Genomic DNA, 20,272 nt, shown 5'->3' with positions numbered 1-20,272 from the left:
GACGCAGCTTTTAGCTTTACTGCTCCGAGCCGTTGGAACAGTCTCCGCGAGGACCTGAGAGAGGCCGGAAGTGTTGACATTTTCAAACTGTAGCTCTTCACTTTATTTTATTCACTTATTTTATTCACTTTAATCTGTTCTTTTATTATTAATTATATATATATATTTGCTAATGTTATTATAACTTTATAAATCTATTCTATTGTATCTCATTCTCTGCTTTCTTACTTGATTTGTCCTTGTTAGCTTATCAGTTGCCTGTGAAGCAGTTTGAACTGAACTAACTTGTATGAAACAGACTATACTAATAAAGTTTGATTGATTGATTGATTAAAAACCTCTGTGGACTTGTTAAATTTAGATGAGATTAACAAAGAGACTGGTTTAAAAACTCTTAAAAGACCTTTTATTTTGTTTTTTGAAAACATCAAAATGGGAGGTTTTGCTACTTCCTTCTCAGGTAGACCACATCAGACCAGGTCAAGATCAAAGACCACTTTACCCAGACTTGTCATACCTGGAATAGATTAAAGCCACAGACTGTTTGAAACCCAGTTTCACATTTGTTAAAACTTTTATTCTTTTTGTCATGAGTGTGAATTATTCAGATTGCTTGTATTATTCTGTTAAATTCTTATTAAAACTCAAATATATTCACTTCACCCTCATTAATGACAAAGAAAAGCAACAAATCTTCACATTTAGAAGAAGTTTACAAGAAGTATTTTTTAACCAAAAAGACATTTTCAGCCAGTTATTTTGTCCATGTGTCTCGGGACAGGAAGTAACTCCCTCTGTGTGTGTGTGTGTGTGTGTGTGTGTGTGTGTGTGTGTGTGTGTGTGTGTGTGTGTGTGTGTGTGTGTGTCTGTCTGTTGAACAGGCGGCCTTTTCCCCACCGGCTCCCACGAGTACGAGGTGTTTCGTTTTGCCCTGGCGCAGCACCAGGACATCCCCAAGCTGGTACCACAAGTGGACATGGTGGACACAGGGAGCAGCTTCGCCATGACCTACGCCTGTAAGTTCAGAAACAAATCAAAGTCTGTGTTATGGGTTTGAGACTCTGAAACTTTTAGTTTAAAAAAGTTGATTTCCAAGAATCCACACGACTCACTACAGATGTTGGTGGAGTAATTCCTCCAAACGTGGATGTAGTTTCAAGGTTTATAATACTGGCTCAGCAGGATCAGATGACTTTATTTAAGAGCTGAATCCAGAGAGAATCATCAATATCTCTGCAGCTTGTGGTTTGACAAACGGCTCCTGGTTTTGGTTTTGCAGTGTGTTGGTTGTGTGTTTGAGTCTCAGTGTTTCTTACACTTCGTAGACAGGCTTTTATTCCAGTTGCATTGTGTTGTGACGTTCTCGGTGGTTGTGTGTTTATATTGCTGCTTCAATAGTGTTTCCATTTGTCCACCTGAATAATTCTTTCACTGTATCACAGAGCTGCAAGAAAACAAAGACTCTTGGCTCATGTAGATCTGTTTGACCTCATATTTTTAATTCACTGTTTTCAGTGAGTGTGTTTGAGCTGCAGTGGATGCAACGCACCACCTGCTGGAAAGCGTTGTACGTTGTGAAGTTGTTTACTTTATTTATTTACCTATTTAGCACAGTAGCATCAAACACCTGCAGCACATGTTTTCCTGGTGGCGTCTTGATGCAGGTCAACTTTCCAGAAAAGCATGAATTTGATCACATTTGATTTAACACATTTAATTAATTAGTCATTTGACAGAAAATTAATTGGTAACAATTTTGATCATCAAATAATAATTTTTGTCAATTTTAAGCAAAAATGTGAAAACGTTTTCTGTTTCCAGTTCCTCAGCGCTGGAGATTTGATGGTTTTCTACGATTGTCCGGTTTGTACTCGACCCTTTTCTTGGGTTTTGTACAGTTGACCAGAGAAAACGTCACTGTGGACTAACAGGCATTTCTCATGATTTTCTGACGTTTTATAGCCGAATGAATAATACATTAGATTGATCGATAGTGGAAGTAATCATTAGGTGCGGCTCTAGATGTGTCCAAGCGTTTTGAAAAATCTAGAGTGTAGTTTGCTAAAGGAAAAGGCGTTAAAAGGTAATAAAGAGTCTAAATTTCATTTACAATAGCCTGAAATATTTTCTCTTGCCCTCGGTAGACGGTAATATTTGCTCTAATGTGTTTTGGTATCTGGTTATGGTGGGACCATCAGACCTATAGCAAACACTCTCACTGCTGCTGCTGTTGTAGCTGTGAAGATCATCGTCTCATAGCGGGCCTTGTAGCAAAAACTCAAGGTAATTTATTATTTTTCAATTGGTTACTTTAATTAATAGTCAAGAGAAAGTGTCAAGAAAGAGGCACATGGCCACAAAAAACACTTGAAATCTTGATCCAGGCCAAAACACATTGTGTCCGTTGTTGTGTTGGTTAATCATTTGGTCTATTAAAGGTCAGATAAGGGTGAGACAGTCATTGCTGTAGCCTCACTTAATGTAACATGTCGATTCTTAGGGTAGCTTTGGTTATTTACAGTAACGTCTTCTTCAGGTGTGTTGTCAGTGTGACCTCAGACTCCTCGCTGCAGGTCTGTCACGGGTCAGTGCCTCGTTCCTCCATCACCAAGACTCCATTCAGCAGATGGGGGATTTAGAGAAAATAGAGGTAAATGAGGGCCGGCTTTAAAAGAGCAGACAGCTGCAGTAAATGGATGTAAAGACCAGAGGGAGCTCAGCACTAAATGGACTCCGGCTCCGGGGAGCGTTGAGTACAGTGCAGTAGCGGCGGAGAACAATGTGCTGACCTTGTTTTGTTCTGCCCAGAACGCTGAATTTACCAGCCGGCCTCATTACACCTGTATTTAAATCTGCACATGTAATAATGACCCTCGGCTCGACGACAGACATTAGCGGCTGTCTTAATCTGTTGCTGACAGACTCAGGACGGTAACCAGGACTGCAGGAATGCTGAGGTCATTACTCAAAGCCCCCCCTCCCTCCGACACCAAAAAGACTCTGAAATGTATTAATTATTCAGATTTTTTTCATAGTTAGCTTTTCCTTTATATTTCCTGCAGGACTTAAATTGAGTCGTTCTTTTAATTCCTCTGGAAGTGAACATCTGGTTTTATTCACTAACTAAACCAAACAGTAGCCAAACAGGTCTTATTAATTTAATTGTTACATCATTGGGAATAAATGTAAAACCTACAGATTTGAAAGGAACAAAACTGTGATATGATAATAAAGAATTTAAGGCCACTTTGTCTATTCAGGTTTCCCATCATACCTTCACACTGTGGGGAAACAGGTATTAAATCACATTCTCTGTGGTATTAAAAAGGTCTTAAAGTATTAAATTTAACACGGTGAACTCTGTGGAAACTCTCCACGCTGCCAGAATACTGAATCCCTTTATTTTTTTTAATCTGTCGATGAGAGTCTTTAAAACACTGGAATGATCCGAAAAACAAAAGCTTTAATTGTAGACTATAACCCCTCCCTCCCCCCTCAACGGCCTCACGTAGCGTCCTGCTCTGCGTCTTCCAGATGAAAACAAAATCTTGCTGCGTATCACAGAGGCTTTAGTGGCGTTTAGAGCTCCGGCGTTCCTTAACGACGCTCTCTCACATTTAGTTTTTAGGGCCCAGCAGAGCCGCCAAATCCCACGCTGTGCCTCCAGCTCCTGGTTGATGTTCTGAACCTCAACACACTGTTCTCAGTATTTATTTATTTATTTATTTTAATCAACAAGTGCCGTAACAAGTGCCTGTGTTTCCGCTGAGTGATGCTGCACAGGGTCCCACGGAGGAGGAGGAGGAGGAGGAGGAGGAGGAGGAGGAGGTCGTCTTCATCTCATCTGACAGAATCTCTTCCTTTGATTTGGTCGGAGCGGAGGTTTAATACTGCACGAGCGTTTGGGGAGTTTAACCCAGCAAGGTGAAACATCCTGATCAGAGCAGACATCAAAGCTCATACTCACACACACACACTGTGCAGACGCTGATAGAACCACAGTTTACCTCTTTATTAAAGCGAGGAGAATCTGGCTGCAGTTTGGTGAACACGGTATTTTGTCGTTTCATGAAAGACTCTTATATTCCTGCTGGAGGGTGAAGATATATTCTGATTACACACAAGAAAAAAACGTCCGTTAACGGCGTCGGTTTGGCATCAGAGGGAAACTTACCATCAGAGGCAGATGGCATTTAATCACATGATATTTCATTTGATATGATCCAAAGCTCTGGCTTGGTGTTAGCTCGCCGCATGTTGTGTCTTTGGTGGGATTTCCACACCTGACACACCCCTGCCTGTCCGGGGGGGTGTTAGGAGAAACAGATTAGATCTGGTAATCTCAGAATCGGAGGTAAAGAAAACACAGTTGTGAGCTGCAGGATTTTTTTCCTCTGGGGCGTCAGTGATACGTCTGATAAGATTATTGTGACACACTGAGCTGCAAAAGCTGGAGTCTGAGGAGAAGCACGGAAGCTGAGGCTAAACAGACTCATCAAATAACACAAATGACACTGGATTGAATGTGAACATTAAACGTATAATATAACGTGTGTTGTTTCTTTACAATCTTCTGCTGTAGTTTAGCTCGACTCGTTAACATCTGGACCTGGTTTTCAGTTTCAGTCTAGTCTTTGTCCGAGCTGAGGTCACAACACTTGATGCGGTTATGTGAGCGGACGTGTAGGTGGTGGGTGATCAGGCCAAAAGATCACATGACAGTGTTTTCTGGTCACAGTCCACCATCTGCATCCTGTTTCCGCTCTGGTTTTATTCTGAAAGTCCCTCTCTTCACCCACAGTGCTGTCTTCTGCTCACGAGCTGTGTCACAACCAATCAGACGTTTTGCTTAGTTGATGTGGAGAATTTGTTTGGACAGCGCTGTTATTTATTTATTTGTGGGTTGCTATATTTAAGCATTTTAACTTGAAAGTTCTGACTGATAACCAGCTCGCTCCACCTGGGGTTGTCCTGCCTGCAGCAGGTCTCTGGTCCAGCAGACAGACTTGGACTGCAGCTGGTGATCGCAGTTCTTGTTCTAATCAGGTGGATAACTGGTTCATGTGCTGCTATGCTAAGCTAACCGAGCAGAGCTGCAGAGCAGAAAAAGGACTGCTGTCTCCAGCTGCAGTTAGCAGGCTAGCTAACAGTTAACATGGTCTGGTTAGCAGAGACTGAACTTTTGAAATTAAATATGTAAATATAGAAACTTTTAATGATGCTATCTGTACGATTCATCTCAGAAGAAGATCGTATGTCAGAGTAAAATCATCTGTGTCGTCCAAGAACCGGTAACGTCAAGAAGCTTCTTATTGACAATGGTGGAACAAATCAGCAGCTGATTTGTTGGGCGGTGGGGGAGGAGCCACAGTGTTTGATTGATTAGAACGACGAGATGAAATAAAGGCTCCACATTCCCGCCTTGAACAAGCTGAGAAAAAGGGGCCAAAGTCGCCTGGGTTTTCACCTCCAGACCCGGGTTTTTAACCTCTGTGGGGTCGTTATCAAGGCCCCTGATGTTACGTGGTTCGTTAGCGCTCCTGGCTGTTGTAACTTGATGAAACCGTGTCATGTCTGTTTTGTGTGAGCTGGTTGTCGTTCCGTGCGAGCAGCTGTCGCTCCTGCAGCTCGGCGTCGCTCAGACTAATTCCTGATAAAAGTGAGTGTGAGCTGGGAGCGAGTCTCTGCTCTCTCACACATATTTGTTTTTGTAGCTCAGATGCAGCCGAGCTGCTCCGCTCCGACTGTGGAGCGAGTCTCACAGGAGGCAGAGCTCAGTCTGTTTTACATTTCACACAACAACAGACGAGGGAGAAAACAACAGACAGAGGGAGGGAGGGAGGGAGGGTTGTAGTAACAGAGAGAAAAGAGGCAGAGTATAGGGAGGAAAACATGAGAGAGAGGGAGGACAGAGTTTCCTTCCTACCATCGCCTTAAAAAATAAAATAAAATAATTTAAAAAATAACAAAATGAAATGTTTTATTTATTTATCTAATGTATGTGCACGTGTTTCATTCTCTGATGTCATTTACGCTGACATTTCTCTCTGATGTCGTAGCCCCTCCCCTCTCTGTGTTTCGTAGCCCCTCCCCTCACTGTGTCGTAGCCCCTCCCCGCAATGTGTTTCGTAGCCCCTCCCCTCTCTGTGTGTCGTAGCCCCTCCCCTCTCTGTGTGTGTCGTAGCCCCTCCCTTAGCAAAGTTAAATTAATTATAACTACGACCAAGAAAAACAACTACTTTTCACATTTGAGACGTGAAGAAATAAAAAGAAATTTCAGTTTTTACTTGAAAATTGATCATAAATATCTGGCGATTCATTTTCTTTCGATCGATTGATCAATTAATTGATTAACTGTTGCAGCTCCACACATGATGCAGAGAGAGAGAGGGAGGACATGTTGATATGAAGAGGTCGTCAGACTCGGCATAAGAAGGAGAATAAAACGCTTCTTTTTAGAGCTGAAACAGTTGATTAATCAATCAGTCGATCGACAGACAGTTAATCTACAACTTAATCATATCAAACATTAGACAGATCCATTCTTTGTCTCACATCACAGTAAACTGATGGTTTTAACACCAGATTCACCTTCGAGGGCCAAAAGGTCGTTGTCGGTACGCGGCAGTTTCCTGTGTAATGCAATAATATAATCAGACGTCGCTCCAGGTTTTCTGTCTGTTCATCACTCAACAGACGGAAACTGAATAAACACAACTTTACAACAAATAATAACTAAAACGATTTAAGTCTTTAAACTAGACTTTGTCCCCCTGCAGGGCCGGGGCCACGACGTGGAGGACGGACGACCTGTCATGGTCGATACTGAACTTCACTGGTTCAAATTCAAACTCATTTTAGATGAATTCAATTGTAAAGACCCTAAAGACGCTGGATCATAATCTCAGTTTAAATCGTAAGAAAGCACAAGGACAGAAATGGAGACAAGTGTTTTCACAGGAGAAGACGGAGAGAGGCGGGGGGCAGGCGGGAGGGGGGGGGGGGGTGTCAGCAGTAACCAGAGGGCAGGTGGGATCAGTTCAGGTGCAGCAGCTCCGTCATTCAAACTCTGTTCACGTCTGGGTTAGAAAAATAACCTGCAGCAGCGAGCAGAGTCCGGACGCAGAGAGGATCACTGTGCTTTATTAAAGCTGCTGCTTTCAGTCCCAGCACAGGACGAGTCGCATTATAAGACCGGGGCCAGACTCGTTAATGATGCGTACACTCAGAGAACACGTGTACGCCATTTCACGCACAGAAATGAGTCTTTATAAACCCAGACTGTGTCACCTGACCTTCCTTTGACCATGTGAACACACGGTTTTTTAAGCGATTCAAGTTAAAGTGAAAATACAAAATAAAATGAAATAAAATGACAAACCTCACGGAGCTTCATCTATTATCGTCATAAGTTTACACAGTAATAACAATTTAACAATTCATAAACAGAAATAATAATTGTGATTGTGTGTCAATGTTTCCTTCAGCATCTTTAATATCCTTATTATTTATTGTGAGTCATTGTTAAACTCTATTAACTTAACTTTTACTAATCACAGTGTTAAAGCCTCTGGAGCCTCGTTAAGAGTAAAATTTACATTTGCAGTGATTGTACTGAAGTAGAATCAGTTTCACAGTCAGTGAAATTGTACATATTTATCTTTTTCTATAATATTTCTTCACATTTTTATTGTAAATATTTTATCTTATTGTAAAAATTTTCTGTTTATATTTAAAGATATCTGCAATTACTTGCTTGTTTCATCTTTTGTTTATATTTCTTTTCTTCTTCTTATGTTTATTGTCATGAACCAAAACACCAAAGAAAATTCCTCGTATGTTTTGGCAAGATTCAGATTCTGGTTTTTCTTCCTCGTCTTTCTTCTCTGCGTCTGATCACTGGTTTTTTTTTTTTATCCAAACTGATTGATTAACGGAGAGTCTTCATCTAATTATGGGAGTGGAAACGAGGCTCGTGAACGCACGGCTTGATGATTCTGATGAAGAGTTTGAATATTTCTGGTTTTGTGCGTTCGGGTTTTTCCTGTGGACGATGATAACGACGATCGACGATGATCAGAACGATCGCTGATTGCTCATGGCTTTGCAAATGTCTAGACAATATTTGACTTCTGAATCCATTTATGTAGTAAGTTATTATTTCTAGTGTTAAATCAATATTAAATTTAGTTTTTGCATCTGGTCATCTGATGTAAGAACCACGTCACAAATGTTTCACCGCGTCTTGCCAAGTTAGACGTCGTGTACGATGCGCTCAGTGATGCTAACAGCGATGCTAATGACGCCGCGGTTGTTGACCCTGACGTGTTGGTCAGAGTTAAACTTGTAGAAGGTCAGAAGGGAAGTGAGATCCGATCACAAGTGGTCAATCTGGACGTGTGTGGAGATGCATTTTAAATCCAGGTGTGAACTGACCGCTTGAGATCGCATCACTGACGCTTGTGTTAGTACCAGGTGTGAACAGAACCACAGACGCTGTGTGGTCTGATCCAGGCTCCATGATGTCTTTCTCCTGTACCTACACAGCGTTCACACGGCAGGGTGCATCTGGTGGGGGGGGGCTGGGTGGTGGTGGTGGTGGGAGAGCAGCCGAGCACCACGAGGGATTTGTGCACTCGGAGCTTATATGAATGAAATAAGCTGTGAGCTTTATGGAAAAACCTGCAGCTGCGTCTCTTGTGCAGCTTCAACATCAACAACATCTCCTGCGACAGAGACACGACGTGTCCGGGTCCGTGACGCCCCGCTGGTGTTGACCATCACGAGAGCTGTCGCTGTAACGTATGAACAGTGTTTCCATTTCACTTCACACTGAACTCTGTCGTCCTCCAACTTCACTTCACAAAAAACATCTTTATATTTAGGCCCCGACAGAAGACTCTTATTTCTGTGAGACTTCCTGTGTTTATTTTTACAGATGAAGACGAGAAAACAAAAATAACTTCTATCTAACTATCTTTATTCAGCTTGTTGCTTGTTTTCTCTCTGTAGTGTAAAGTAATGAAAAATTATATACAGATATTCACTTTCTGATCAGTTGGGATCAATATTGAAAATCCCATTTCTTTTATATATTGTGACACTTTGAATTCCTAACACGACTGTGTTTACTACTGGAAGAAAAGGAACAAGACCTTATCCTGATAATTGTTCTGTTGATTAATCACTTAGTGTTTGAAATGTTGGAAAACTGAAGAAAAATTACTTGTTTTGTTCATAAAAAGTTTGAAAAGCAGCAAATACTCACTGAGAAGCGAGAACAAGTAAATTATCGATTATTTTACCAGCACATTTTACTTTTTGATCAATTAATCAACTGATAACTGCCGCGCTAGCAGCTCTATGACGCTGTACATTTAAACACATCGGTGCTTTGAGCTAAACGCCAATGTTAGCAGGGTATTATGCTAATATATATGAGAGTATATGCTACATATTAGCATATACTCAGCATTTATGATGTTTGCCATGGTCCCTATTTTATGTTAGCATGCTAAATTGGCTAATTACTGTAACAATGTAACCTACACCTTAGGCTGATGAGTGTCTTTAGTTCTGCAGGTATGTGGTCACGAATCAGAGCACTGGGTAAATTAAATGTCAACAGTTAGCGTAGTTAGCATCTTTTCAGAACAGTTAGCATAGTTGGCATTGTTTATTTATTTATTATGATGTTCGTTAGCTTGTAACTGGCAGTGGCTGACGCAGTGTTAGCGGTTGTGCTAATGCTAACTCTTTCTCTCTCTCTCTCTCTCTCTCTCTCTCTCTGTACTGACAAGGTTTCAGGTGTATTTAGCCCCGCCCCCCCGTCCCCACAAGTTGACAGGATTGGTTCCTGAGGGTTGTGATGTATGAAACCCTGAATCTGTGTTTATGAGACTGTCATTGGTTCACTGCAGTTCAAGGTGGAAACACTCAGTCATGGTGTTGATGATTATTTCATCATCATGTGTCTGTGTTATATAAAAACATCATGTGGACGTTAACGAGGTGAAACACTTGATTTAATTAAGAAGCTGGAACCGAAACTAGCTAGAATAAAATAACTTCATCATCAAAACAGTTTGTGGTATTTTCCGTCCAGTAGCTGCTGAGATATCTGTTGTCTGTGTAAACGTTGGCTCGTGACTGTCGAGCTCCAGACTCAGAGTGTGACCGACTGTCGGAGTCTGAGAACCCAGTGTTCTGTCACAGTCGGTACCGAGTGCAGAACAGTCCGCAGTCGACGCGAGCGCGCCGCGAGAACCGAAGAGACGTTCTGCTCCTGTTCCGTTTGTGTCATCTTCATTATAGTGAATGACACACAGGAATAATGCAGAGGCAGCTGCCTGTCTGGGCCGCCGTCACACAGACACACAGTCAGTCATGTCGACAGTCAGTCAGTGACTAACCTGTGATGTGTCTCAGATCTGTCAGGCTGTTTGTGTGTTTATCGGAGGACTGAACCCTCAGAGGGTTTCTCTGTTTCAACTCTCTTCTCTCTTTATTTCCCGGCTCCTCGTTTCCTCGTATTTATCAGCAGCTCCACTTTGCTTACGTCTTCATTTGTTCACCAGATTATTCTCATTTGCATATATTTCATGCCTTTTCTTTTCCTGCCTTTATGTGTTGTTCCTTGGTTTGTCTTTGACTAATATTTTGCAGACCCTGCATACACACTGTTTACTTCCCTCCTTTATCTGAGCACATTTAGAGCCACTGCTGTTGTTTACTCTGTTTACTATCTAACGTTGTCAGTTTGTTTTTTTCATTTATACTCTTATGATTGACTCTGTGAGACCCGAGCACTTTGCAGCTGAGACTTTGAGACAAGAGTTTCAGAGACTCGCTCCGGCAGCTGATTTTATGTGCGTTGAGATACGAGGACAGAGGTCAGGAGGAGTCACTGTAGACCACCAGAGGAGAGAGAGCGGAGTCTGAATCTTAATGAATGTGTTGCTGCAATAATAAACACATCCTATTATGAAGGAACCCAAATGGAGTGAGGCGCTTTTGGCAATTCGACACGATGTCGCATTCATGCCAGCGAATCAGGCCGAATTGAATGGAGGTGGACTGAATAGACGTGAATAGAAGTGAAATTGGGAGAGACGGGGAGGTAGAGCGAGCATCGCAGTCTAATAGAGCATGTAACAGGGTTTTGAATGGAGCTCTAACCTGAGTGTGACCCCATGTTAACACAGACTCGGGGCTCTGCTTATGGCTTCATGAGCTCACACCCAGCTGCACATTTAAAAAAAAAAAAAAAAAAAAACCTCAGGATGGAACAAATTTCATGACAAAATACTGCTTTTTTTTTCTAATGGTTTTGGCCGAGCTGCAGAAAATCCTCCGTCAGCAAAGATGAATGAAACTGAGGTTTTTTTTCTTCTTCTTTTTTTTTTTTTTTTTTTAAAGGTAATTTTTCAGGCGGTTAGGTCGCCTACAGGAAGTGGAGTTAAACAGTGACGTGTCCAGATGTGGAGTTACAGCTGCACAAACACACACAGCTCCCTTTGATTTAATGCATCTGTAGAAATGGGACGTGTTGATACTGTTGCACTGAATACTTTCCCACCTCTGGACGACTCCTCCTACAGTTTTCACTGTATAGGCTCACACTCATTCATTCATTCATTCATTCATTCATTCAGTCTGTAACAATTACAGATGTTCCGATTGTACATACGTCTCGTAAACGCCATATCTCAGTAACGCCATGACGGAACTTCTTCAAATTTGGCACAAACATTCACTTGGACTCAGAGATGAACTGATTAGATTTTGGTGGTCAAAGGTCAAAGGTCGAGGTCAGGGGGACCTCACAAAACACATTTTTGGCCTTGTGAAGACGATATCTCGAGAACTCTTCACGGGAATCTCTTCACTTTTGGCACAAACGTTCTCTTGGATGCAAGGATGAACTGATTACATTTTGGTGGCTAAAGGTCAAAGGTCAAGGTCATCGGACCTCATAAAACACTTTCTTTCACCAATACTCAAGACTTCACACAGCAATTATGACAAACTTAGTTAATATTTTATGTGACTCTGGATAAACAGATGTAACCTGAAACTAGTCCGAGTGGGGGAGGAGGTCATTCTAGTTTATAATATATAATTATATGATTGTGTTTTATGTTTAATTTGTCACATGTCAAGGTACAAAGCTGTGAAGTGAGAGACAAATCTGCAAGAAAGACAAATATAATTCCGATATGGAAAATATCACATACAGCGGGACATATCGCGATACTCTATATTATTGAATATTGGCCCAAACCAATTACAAATTTATTGCATAAAAAGAATCAGATGAGGCAAATAAATAAATCCGAATACAGACATATTATTGTTAGTGGCTTTACTCGACACCTCTAGTGGACATTCAGGTAACAAATCCTGCTAAGTTGATACTTGAGTAACCAGGAGACGCTGCGTTCAGACGGGTCGTGGCTGCTCCTTGATTCTGTGAGTGAAACCAGCGGAAACTTCTTCAGATGGCTGCGGTTTGTCAACCTCCTCCTCTGCATCTTCAAGCCTTGAAGTTTGCACATTAAACATAAACTGTAACCACTGAGCCGCAGCTGCATGAGAGCCGGCTAACTAGCATTTCAACTCACCGCCCTCCCAGAGGTTCAGATGAAGACGGGAGGAGGAGGAGGAGGAGGAGGAGGAGGGAGGGAGACGGAGGGGAAATTAAATGGTGTTTCTCCTCTTTCTCACTGCCAGGGCTTCCCTTATCAGGAGCATACAGATTGAGACGACAGAGGGACAGGACACGACTGCCCCGCTCCCCATAGTTGCTGTTATTTTATTGTTTATGGGTGTAGAAAATAAAAAAATAAAGAATGCATGGTGTTGGAGACATTTAGGCGGGAAGCCCGGTGGAAAGAGAGAGAGAGAGAGAGAGAGCTGGTGGGTTGCTGGTGACATTTCGCCCTTGAGGACTCACTCGTAGTTACACGCTCAGTTGAACGCCTCAAATGTGAAATGAGGATAAAGTGCGGCGTTAAAAAAAAAAAAAAAAGAGAGCGTTGCATGTATCGCCTGGAAAGACGTTTATCTTCAGCAACACAAACTGGCAAATAATTAGAAAAAGAAGAGCCGGTGTTCAGATACGAGGGGCTGGCAGCAGAGAAAAAGCGGATTATCTTTAATTAATAATCTTAATCTTTAGTTTCATGTCGGACAAACAAACTGTATCAGATGCCAAGAGAACAAAACTGAAGATAACCGAAGGAAAAAGAGGAAATAAACTGCAGGGTTTGAATAGAGGCGCCGTGTTCCATTAATTTTGGGTTTTTTTCTTTCATTTTCTTTCTTTTTTTATTCTCTTGCATCATCATCAGTCTTTGCACACCTGTGTGAAGCGACAGGTGTGTTAAGGCTTTGAATCCACACCTGCGATCAAGCATCAATGAAGCCAAACACTGAAGAACCAGGAGCTGCAGTTCCTCTAACGACCACTAGAGTCTGGCTCCAACAGTGAGTCAGTCCCCATAGACTCCCATGTTAAAATGTCCAACGTTACAGCAGAAATAAACATGTTTACAGCCTGGTACAGAAACTGTTTTGGTCTCTAGAGCTAATTTCTAATTTTAGGATTGTTTAGAAACAGTGTCACATGACAGTTGGTCCACCAGAGGACACCGATGAGTTTATGTCAACTCTTTAAAACAATTCTGTGTCATTCAGGCTGAATCTGCACTGATTCTGTGGGAATTTGAAAGTAGGAAAATCAGTCAGTCGTCCTCCTTTTACTCCTGACATGTAGTTAATGTCGCCTCAGACGAGCCTTTTTGTCCAAGAGAGGACCCGTAGTTTTTGGCAAAGACACTTTGTCTTTTCAGCTCAGCAGCAGCTGAACTGTGAGCTGACTGAGAACTGGAATCCAAAGGTGGATTTCACTCTTTATGATTCCACTGCAGAAGGAACAACTACACTAGTTGTGTAGTTCCCACACACACACACACACACACACACACACTGACTTGTCGCCTCTGGAGTGAAACGTGTGTGAATCTCTGTGGACGACTAAAATGTAAATGTAGACATGGACGCAACAGACGAGAGTCAGACAGGTGGGATTTGAACCTGCGACTGTTGGGGTGTGTGTGTGTGTGTGTGTGTGTGTGTGTGTGTGTGTGTGTGTGTGTGTGTGTGTGTGTGTGGGTGGGTGTGTGTGTGTGTCAGTCAGAGTTCCAATTCTCAGCAGGAGATTATTGCATTGATGCCTCGGAGGCAGCAGTTGCCAAAAATGACTTTAGACTCGATGTGTGTGTGTGTGTGTGTGGTGTGTGTGTGTGTGTGTGTGTGTGTGTGTGTGTGTGTGTGTGTGTGTGTGTGTGTGTGTGTGTGTGAATGGTGTATCACCCTTAGGAAGGCAGCCATTTAATCTATTATTCAGCATCTCTACTAAACACATTAATTAGAGCCTGAGGTTGAGACGGGTGCTCGGTGCCATTCATCTCTCTGGGAGTTGGGGATGAAAACCTCATATCTCGTGTGTGTGTGTGTGTGTGTGTGTGTGTGTGTGTGTGTGTGTGTGTGTGTGTGTGTGTGTGTGTGTGTGTGTGTTTGAAGTGAAGGTGTGATCGTCGACCTCTCAGACCCGTGAACCTGGAGGGAAAACGCCTCGAGTCTCTGAGTCAAAGTCCCAGAAGAATCAGAGAAAAACCTCCTGTTTTCTGTCTTTCACAGCAGATGTTTTTTCGGCTCCTCGCCGTGTTGAGGTCACAACGAAACCTCTGATAAAGTTAATTATGTGATTTACTGATAATGGAGCTGCAACTTAAACGACTATTACCATTATCGAGTATTCGTTGATTCATCAGTTGGTCTATAAAACACCCGGAAGTAGAGGAAGATGTTGTGATTCCTCACAGACTGAGGTGACGTTCAGTTTACTGTCACGCCTCAAATAAAAGCAACAAATCAATTAAAACAGTTAGCGTAGTTAGCATCTTTTCAGAACAGTTAGCGTAGTTAGCATCTTTTCGGACCAGTTAGCTAGTTGGCATCATTTATTTGTTTATGTTGTCTGTTAGCTTGTAACTGACACAGTGTTAGTGGTTTTGCTAATGCTAACTCTCTCTCGCTCTCTCTGTCTGTACTGACAAGGTTTCAGGTGTATTTAGCCCCGCCCCCTCGTCCCCACAAGTTGACAGGATTGGTTCCTTAGCTTTGTGACATATGAAACTCTGACGGGCTCTTTGACTTATTTCACCCTGGTCAACAGACGTTACGCAATCATTTATTTATTCATTTATTCATACTTCTTATTCTCTGTTCTTTGCTGTTACATTTCTTCTTTACTTATTGATCCCTCCCTGGGGATCAATAAAGTATTCTGATTCTAATTAAAGGTGAAAGGTGGGACGAAGCCGTGTTAATATTGAACTTTGGCAGATGGTTTGTCTTCAGTAAGACTCAGTTTGAGGTTTAGAGACTTGAGACAAACAGCGACGAGGAACCAGGAGAACATGTGAATTCAGTGTGAGAGGAAGAAAGCTCTAAGGAATCAGGGTCTCGGCCCACTCCTCTGTACTGTCTGTGACCTTTTTGGCGTCTCGTGATGTCAGCCGTCACGGGCTTCAAGCCGAATCTCCCGCTGCACTCGGGTGTCGCTTCAGATAAAACAAACAGCAAATATAAAATGTCAGTCTCAAGTGTTTGGTGCTGGGATTACAGCTCGTTCTGTTTCTGTCCTGACTGGACGTCTCTATCTCTGGGAAAGTGGCGGCGAAAAGTGTCGGGCTAAGTGACGGGAACGCAGGACGACGGAGTCAAACAGTGACCTGATCGCCGGATGTGTGTCTCCGGGCCGTCCTGTCTCGTCTTCTCAGCGGAGGAAGGAGACGGTCGTGAGCCGGGGGTCAGTGGAGGATGATGACGCCGATAGACGTCCTCCCTATTACCTGCCGACAGAGCCGCCCCTCCTCTCCGTTCTCCCTCCTTCCAAATGGTATTCGTCACAGACGGACAGATCTGCAGTATGGATGGACGGACGGATGTGTCAGGAGGATGAGCAGCTCTGTGGGTAGACGCGGTCTCAGCTGTGGGCCCTGTGGCGCTTGTCGTCGTCTCTGGGCTGTGTTTAAATAAAGCTCTGTCTAAACGCCTCAGGTGGTGAGGAGCGAGATGTCTGACTGGAGGACCCTCAGTGGGCACGAGGCGAGGTCAGCCGGGTCTCCGCCATGTTACGACGAGCGTCCTTGTGGAACGTTTGTCTTCATTAATATTAATAGTTAAAGGGGGGTTGGTGTCACGACAGATTTCTTTTTTTTTCACTTTTTGATTTTTAAAGCTCCATATCTTCTTCTTCTTGTTTTATTTGAAGTGTTGATCCATCAGAAGATATAAAAACCATCTCAGTGTAGTTTTACATCTCCTCTCTCAGGCTTCTCTCTGGAGCTCTAGTAACAACAGGTCGGTGAGCCAATCAGAAGAGAGGAGGCTCTGAGCCTCTCTTCTGATTGGCTGACTGTTTTCTGACTGAGCCAATAAAAATAAAGCAGATCTCAGGTAAAAACACTCAGAGAAACCAAATCCTGCAAGGTTTGGATGGTGGGTCCAGGTGGGCGGGACTTGGTGACTGCTTTGTTGTGACATCACAAAGTTCCAGAAGTCCTGACGGCTGGTTTTAAGGCTCAGTTTCTGAATACAGGCTGTGTGCATTTCTCTGTGGACTGAGGCTTTGATACTTTCACAGTATTAATATAGAAGCTAGACCTGATCTATAATCACACTACACATGGACACAGACCTTTACACTGTGTGGACACAGTGGAGCATTTAGCAGCTAAGGAGGAGCTGGTGGAGACCAAACAGAGCTAAAAGAGAGGGAACACTGGACTGAGATTCATCACGTGACACAAACACCACAAGCCAACTCAAGTTAATATATCAGATATGAGGTTTTCCACCTTATTAATGTTCAGGATTAGGAAAATACTGCTGCCATTGACTTGTGTTTTGTTATATTTATTGTCTAAATGTACATATTATTTATCTTTTTTAAGTACTTGTTACTGACATTTTGCTGTATTTTTTCTTTCTTGTACTATCACTGCAAATGTCCCCACTGTGGGACTAATACAGGAATATCTTGTCTCATCTGGTCACAGTAAAAAACTAAAAAATTCCATTGGCACTGGATGTAAATAATTAGGGATGAAATCGTCCGATATTAACCCATATGAACAGTAACTCAAGTTTGTACATGTGTAGAAAAGATTTGTATTTGTCTAAAAGAAAACCCTTGAATTTCTCCTGCAGATTTATTTCACAGCTTTAAAAAGGTTGATATACAGCCACAAACTTTACAAGCTGATGATCACAGAGAGACATCAGCTCATGTGTTACTAATGTAAATTCAGATTCACTTCGTTGCTTCGTCCTATAGGTTGTTGTACATCTGGACCCTCGTCATGACGATGTTGTCGACCTTAACACAAATAACCACAGAGTTTCCCAGAGCTCTCAGCATCTGTCCACTCTCCGCCGCCTGTCCCTCTTTGATGAAGGAGCGTCCTGACGTCCCAGTGGGACGGCAGCGTTAATGCTAAGAGACAGATACCTCGTTAGCATGATAGCATCTGCCCCAGGACAAACATCTATTGTTAGCATGATAGCGTGGCCCCAGAGGGAATAGTTATTTCCAGTGCTAGCCCGCTCAGAGGGGACTGCGCTCGTTGTTAGCATGTTAGCGCCTGGCCACAGGGAGCTGGAGCTGCAGCAAGGACACACAGTGAGAACAGACGAGGACGTCCGTCAGCACAGACGGTGTGAGGCTCATTTAATACTGACTTATTGTTGCTGTTCATTTAACATCAGGATTAAACAGGTTTGAAAGGGATGAGATGGATGTTTCAGGATGAGGACACACTGAGTTTGAGTGGCTCAAATGTTTCGTCTTCAGTTTAATTTTAAAACCTGAAAAAAGAATAATTTTTATTCCTCAGAGCAGCAGCCATGTTGTTTTCGGGTTGTCCATACATCCCTTCTTGTGGACCCGATACCTCAGTAACGCCTCGATGGAACTTCTTCAAATTTGAAACAAACATTCACTTGGACTCAAAGATGAACTGATTAGATTTTGGTGGTCAAAGGTCAAAGGTCAGTGTGACCTCACAAAACACTTTTTAGCCATAACTCAAGACTTCACAGCAATTATGACAAAATTTCACTCAAATGTTTAATATTTTCTACGACTCTGGATAAACAGGGATCTAACCTGAAACTAGTCCAAGTGGCGGAGGGATACGACCACGAGGAGGTGATTTTCCTTTTTGTTTTCAGCAGAAACGAGCTGTGAATTGACACCATCCATTTTTAAGTTGATTTTAGTGAACAGTTGTTTCCACCTCCAGCAGCTACAGATCAACATGGTGATTCATGTGTTGTGGTCATTCCAGTGTTCCCGCTCTTTTAGCTCTGTGTTTGGTCTCCACCAGCTCCCGAGGGAATTATCTGCTTGTTTCATTAAGAAAACTTTATGGAGAGCTTCTGTTTCGAGGGTGCGTTTGTTTGATTGACAGGTGTCTCAGCCTATCACCCTCAGCCTCTTGCTCACACGTCCTCATTTCTCTTCAGCTCCGCTCGGGCGTCACCGCTCTCTGTCCAAATGAGGATTTTCTGGGCGATGACACAGATACGGCGGACATGTTTTCACACAGTCTGGATGCGATTGTGCCCAGAAGACCATAAAATGAGACATTGATTCAGAGAATGACTCGTGGTGCCTCGGCAGCGAGTATTATTTTGTCTTAAGACTTAATCCCTGACTGTGAAGGAGCTCTGCGTGAAGAGTAATTTGATTACAGCCATTGTGTGCGCAGGGATTTACCCTGTGGAAGCCTTTTGTGTGAAACAGGAAACTGCACTTTATCAGCCACACAGCAGCAGATAAGTGAGCGGCAGAGACGACGTCTGTCTGCCGTGAAGATAAGAAGACTTTATCATCTCTTAGCTTTTTACCAAACACAGATTCTGCTCTTCTGTATCTGCACACAGATTTAAGAAGAAGAAGAAAAAGAAAAAAAAACAGACAAAAGCAGATAAAATAATAAACGTGTGACAAATGACGTTCAGAAATCACAGGCAGGTCAGGGACGAGTGTGTGTGTTGGTTTGAATACGAACTTTAAATAACAAGATTGATATCTGGAGTAAATGAAGCTGAGGTACAGTGTGAGTGTAAGATATGAACTGGATCTTACTTTGGGTTTGTTTGGTGACCTCGATTTCTGGGTAAAAAAAAAAAAAGGAAAAAGAAAAGGAACTGGAGCTTGAAAACAAGAGAGACAACAAGACAAGAGACATTAGTGGACAGAGAGAGACGTAAAGAAGGAGGACAGAAGGTGGATGTCAGGGAGGAGGATGGAGGGATGCATACTGACAGAGAGAGAGAGAGATAGAGAGAGGAGTGGGTGCCAGAGGTGTGTTAGAGCCAGAAACACAACCAGGAAGTAACAACAAAGGTCTCAGCTTCACTATTTTTCCATTGGAGGAATAGAAGAACCATGTTGACCACAAACCAGGGAATTCTGGGTAAATGATTTAGAAACCAAGCTGGGTTCGGTTGGATCATTTTACAACTTTGTTTGATTAGAAATCGATTCACTTTTCTTGTCCACACTTTACATGTTCGCTGCCGTGATTTCCTGCATGAATCAGAATCAGAAAACTTTATTGATCCCAGCGGGAAATTAGGAAGACTTACAGCAAAGAATATAAAATATGAAGTAGATCATAAGATAAAGATAAAAATAAAGATGCATATACACAAATACATATATATATACAAAAAAATATATACGTAAATATAAAAGATATGTCCTAACTATGATATATAAAAGAGAAAAACATGGAAGTATATGTTTTGAAATTTTTTAAATTGCATCTGCGCGTCAGATACTTGCATACATACATATGTAATAACACTTCCACAGGGAAGCGCTGTGCTGCCAGTTTTTATTTCAGTAGCAACATTTGGGAATAAAAACAAGCTGCACACTTACAGAGCAAAGCAAGTCAGCAACAAGACTTTTATAAAAGAAAAAGAAACACAAGAGAAAATACAAAGACTCTTTTAGGTAAGGTTTAAACAAATGTAATAAAATAAAAGCTAAAATAGAATAAAGAAAGATATAGAGCAGTGGAACATCTGAATAAACTGTCCCAAATTTATCTTAATAAAAGTCTGCAGCCCCGAGTTAAAACAAAAAGAAAAACAGTTGTGAAGCTGAGTTTGTTCTGTGAGTTTGTTC

The 20,272-nt window shown here is 42.2% G+C and overlaps 1 protein-coding gene across 1 annotated transcript in view; it reads left to right on the top strand.

Moving 5' to 3' along the window:
• The first annotated feature begins 947 nt into the window (after positions 1 to 947).
• The window catches only part of LOC111221323 (glutamate receptor 1-like), a 56,481-nt gene continuing 37,156 nt past the window's right edge, over positions 948 to 20,272 (top strand). The window contains exon 1 of the mRNA XM_022744679.1: positions 948 to 1,016. Within this exon, the coding sequence (XP_022600400.1) occupies positions 977 to 1,016 (40 nt within the window). The 5' untranslated portion in view covers positions 948 to 976. The remainder of the gene's footprint in view (positions 1,017 to 20,272) is intronic.

Source organism: Seriola dumerili, unplaced genomic scaffold, assembly GCF_002260705.1.
Source record: "Seriola dumerili isolate Sdu_G_001 unplaced genomic scaffold, Sdu_1.0 BDQW01000086.1, whole genome shotgun sequence".
Lineage (NCBI taxonomy): Eukaryota > Metazoa > Chordata > Actinopteri > Carangiformes > Carangidae > Seriola > Seriola dumerili.
This window is presented reverse-complemented; position numbering and strand designations above follow the sequence as displayed.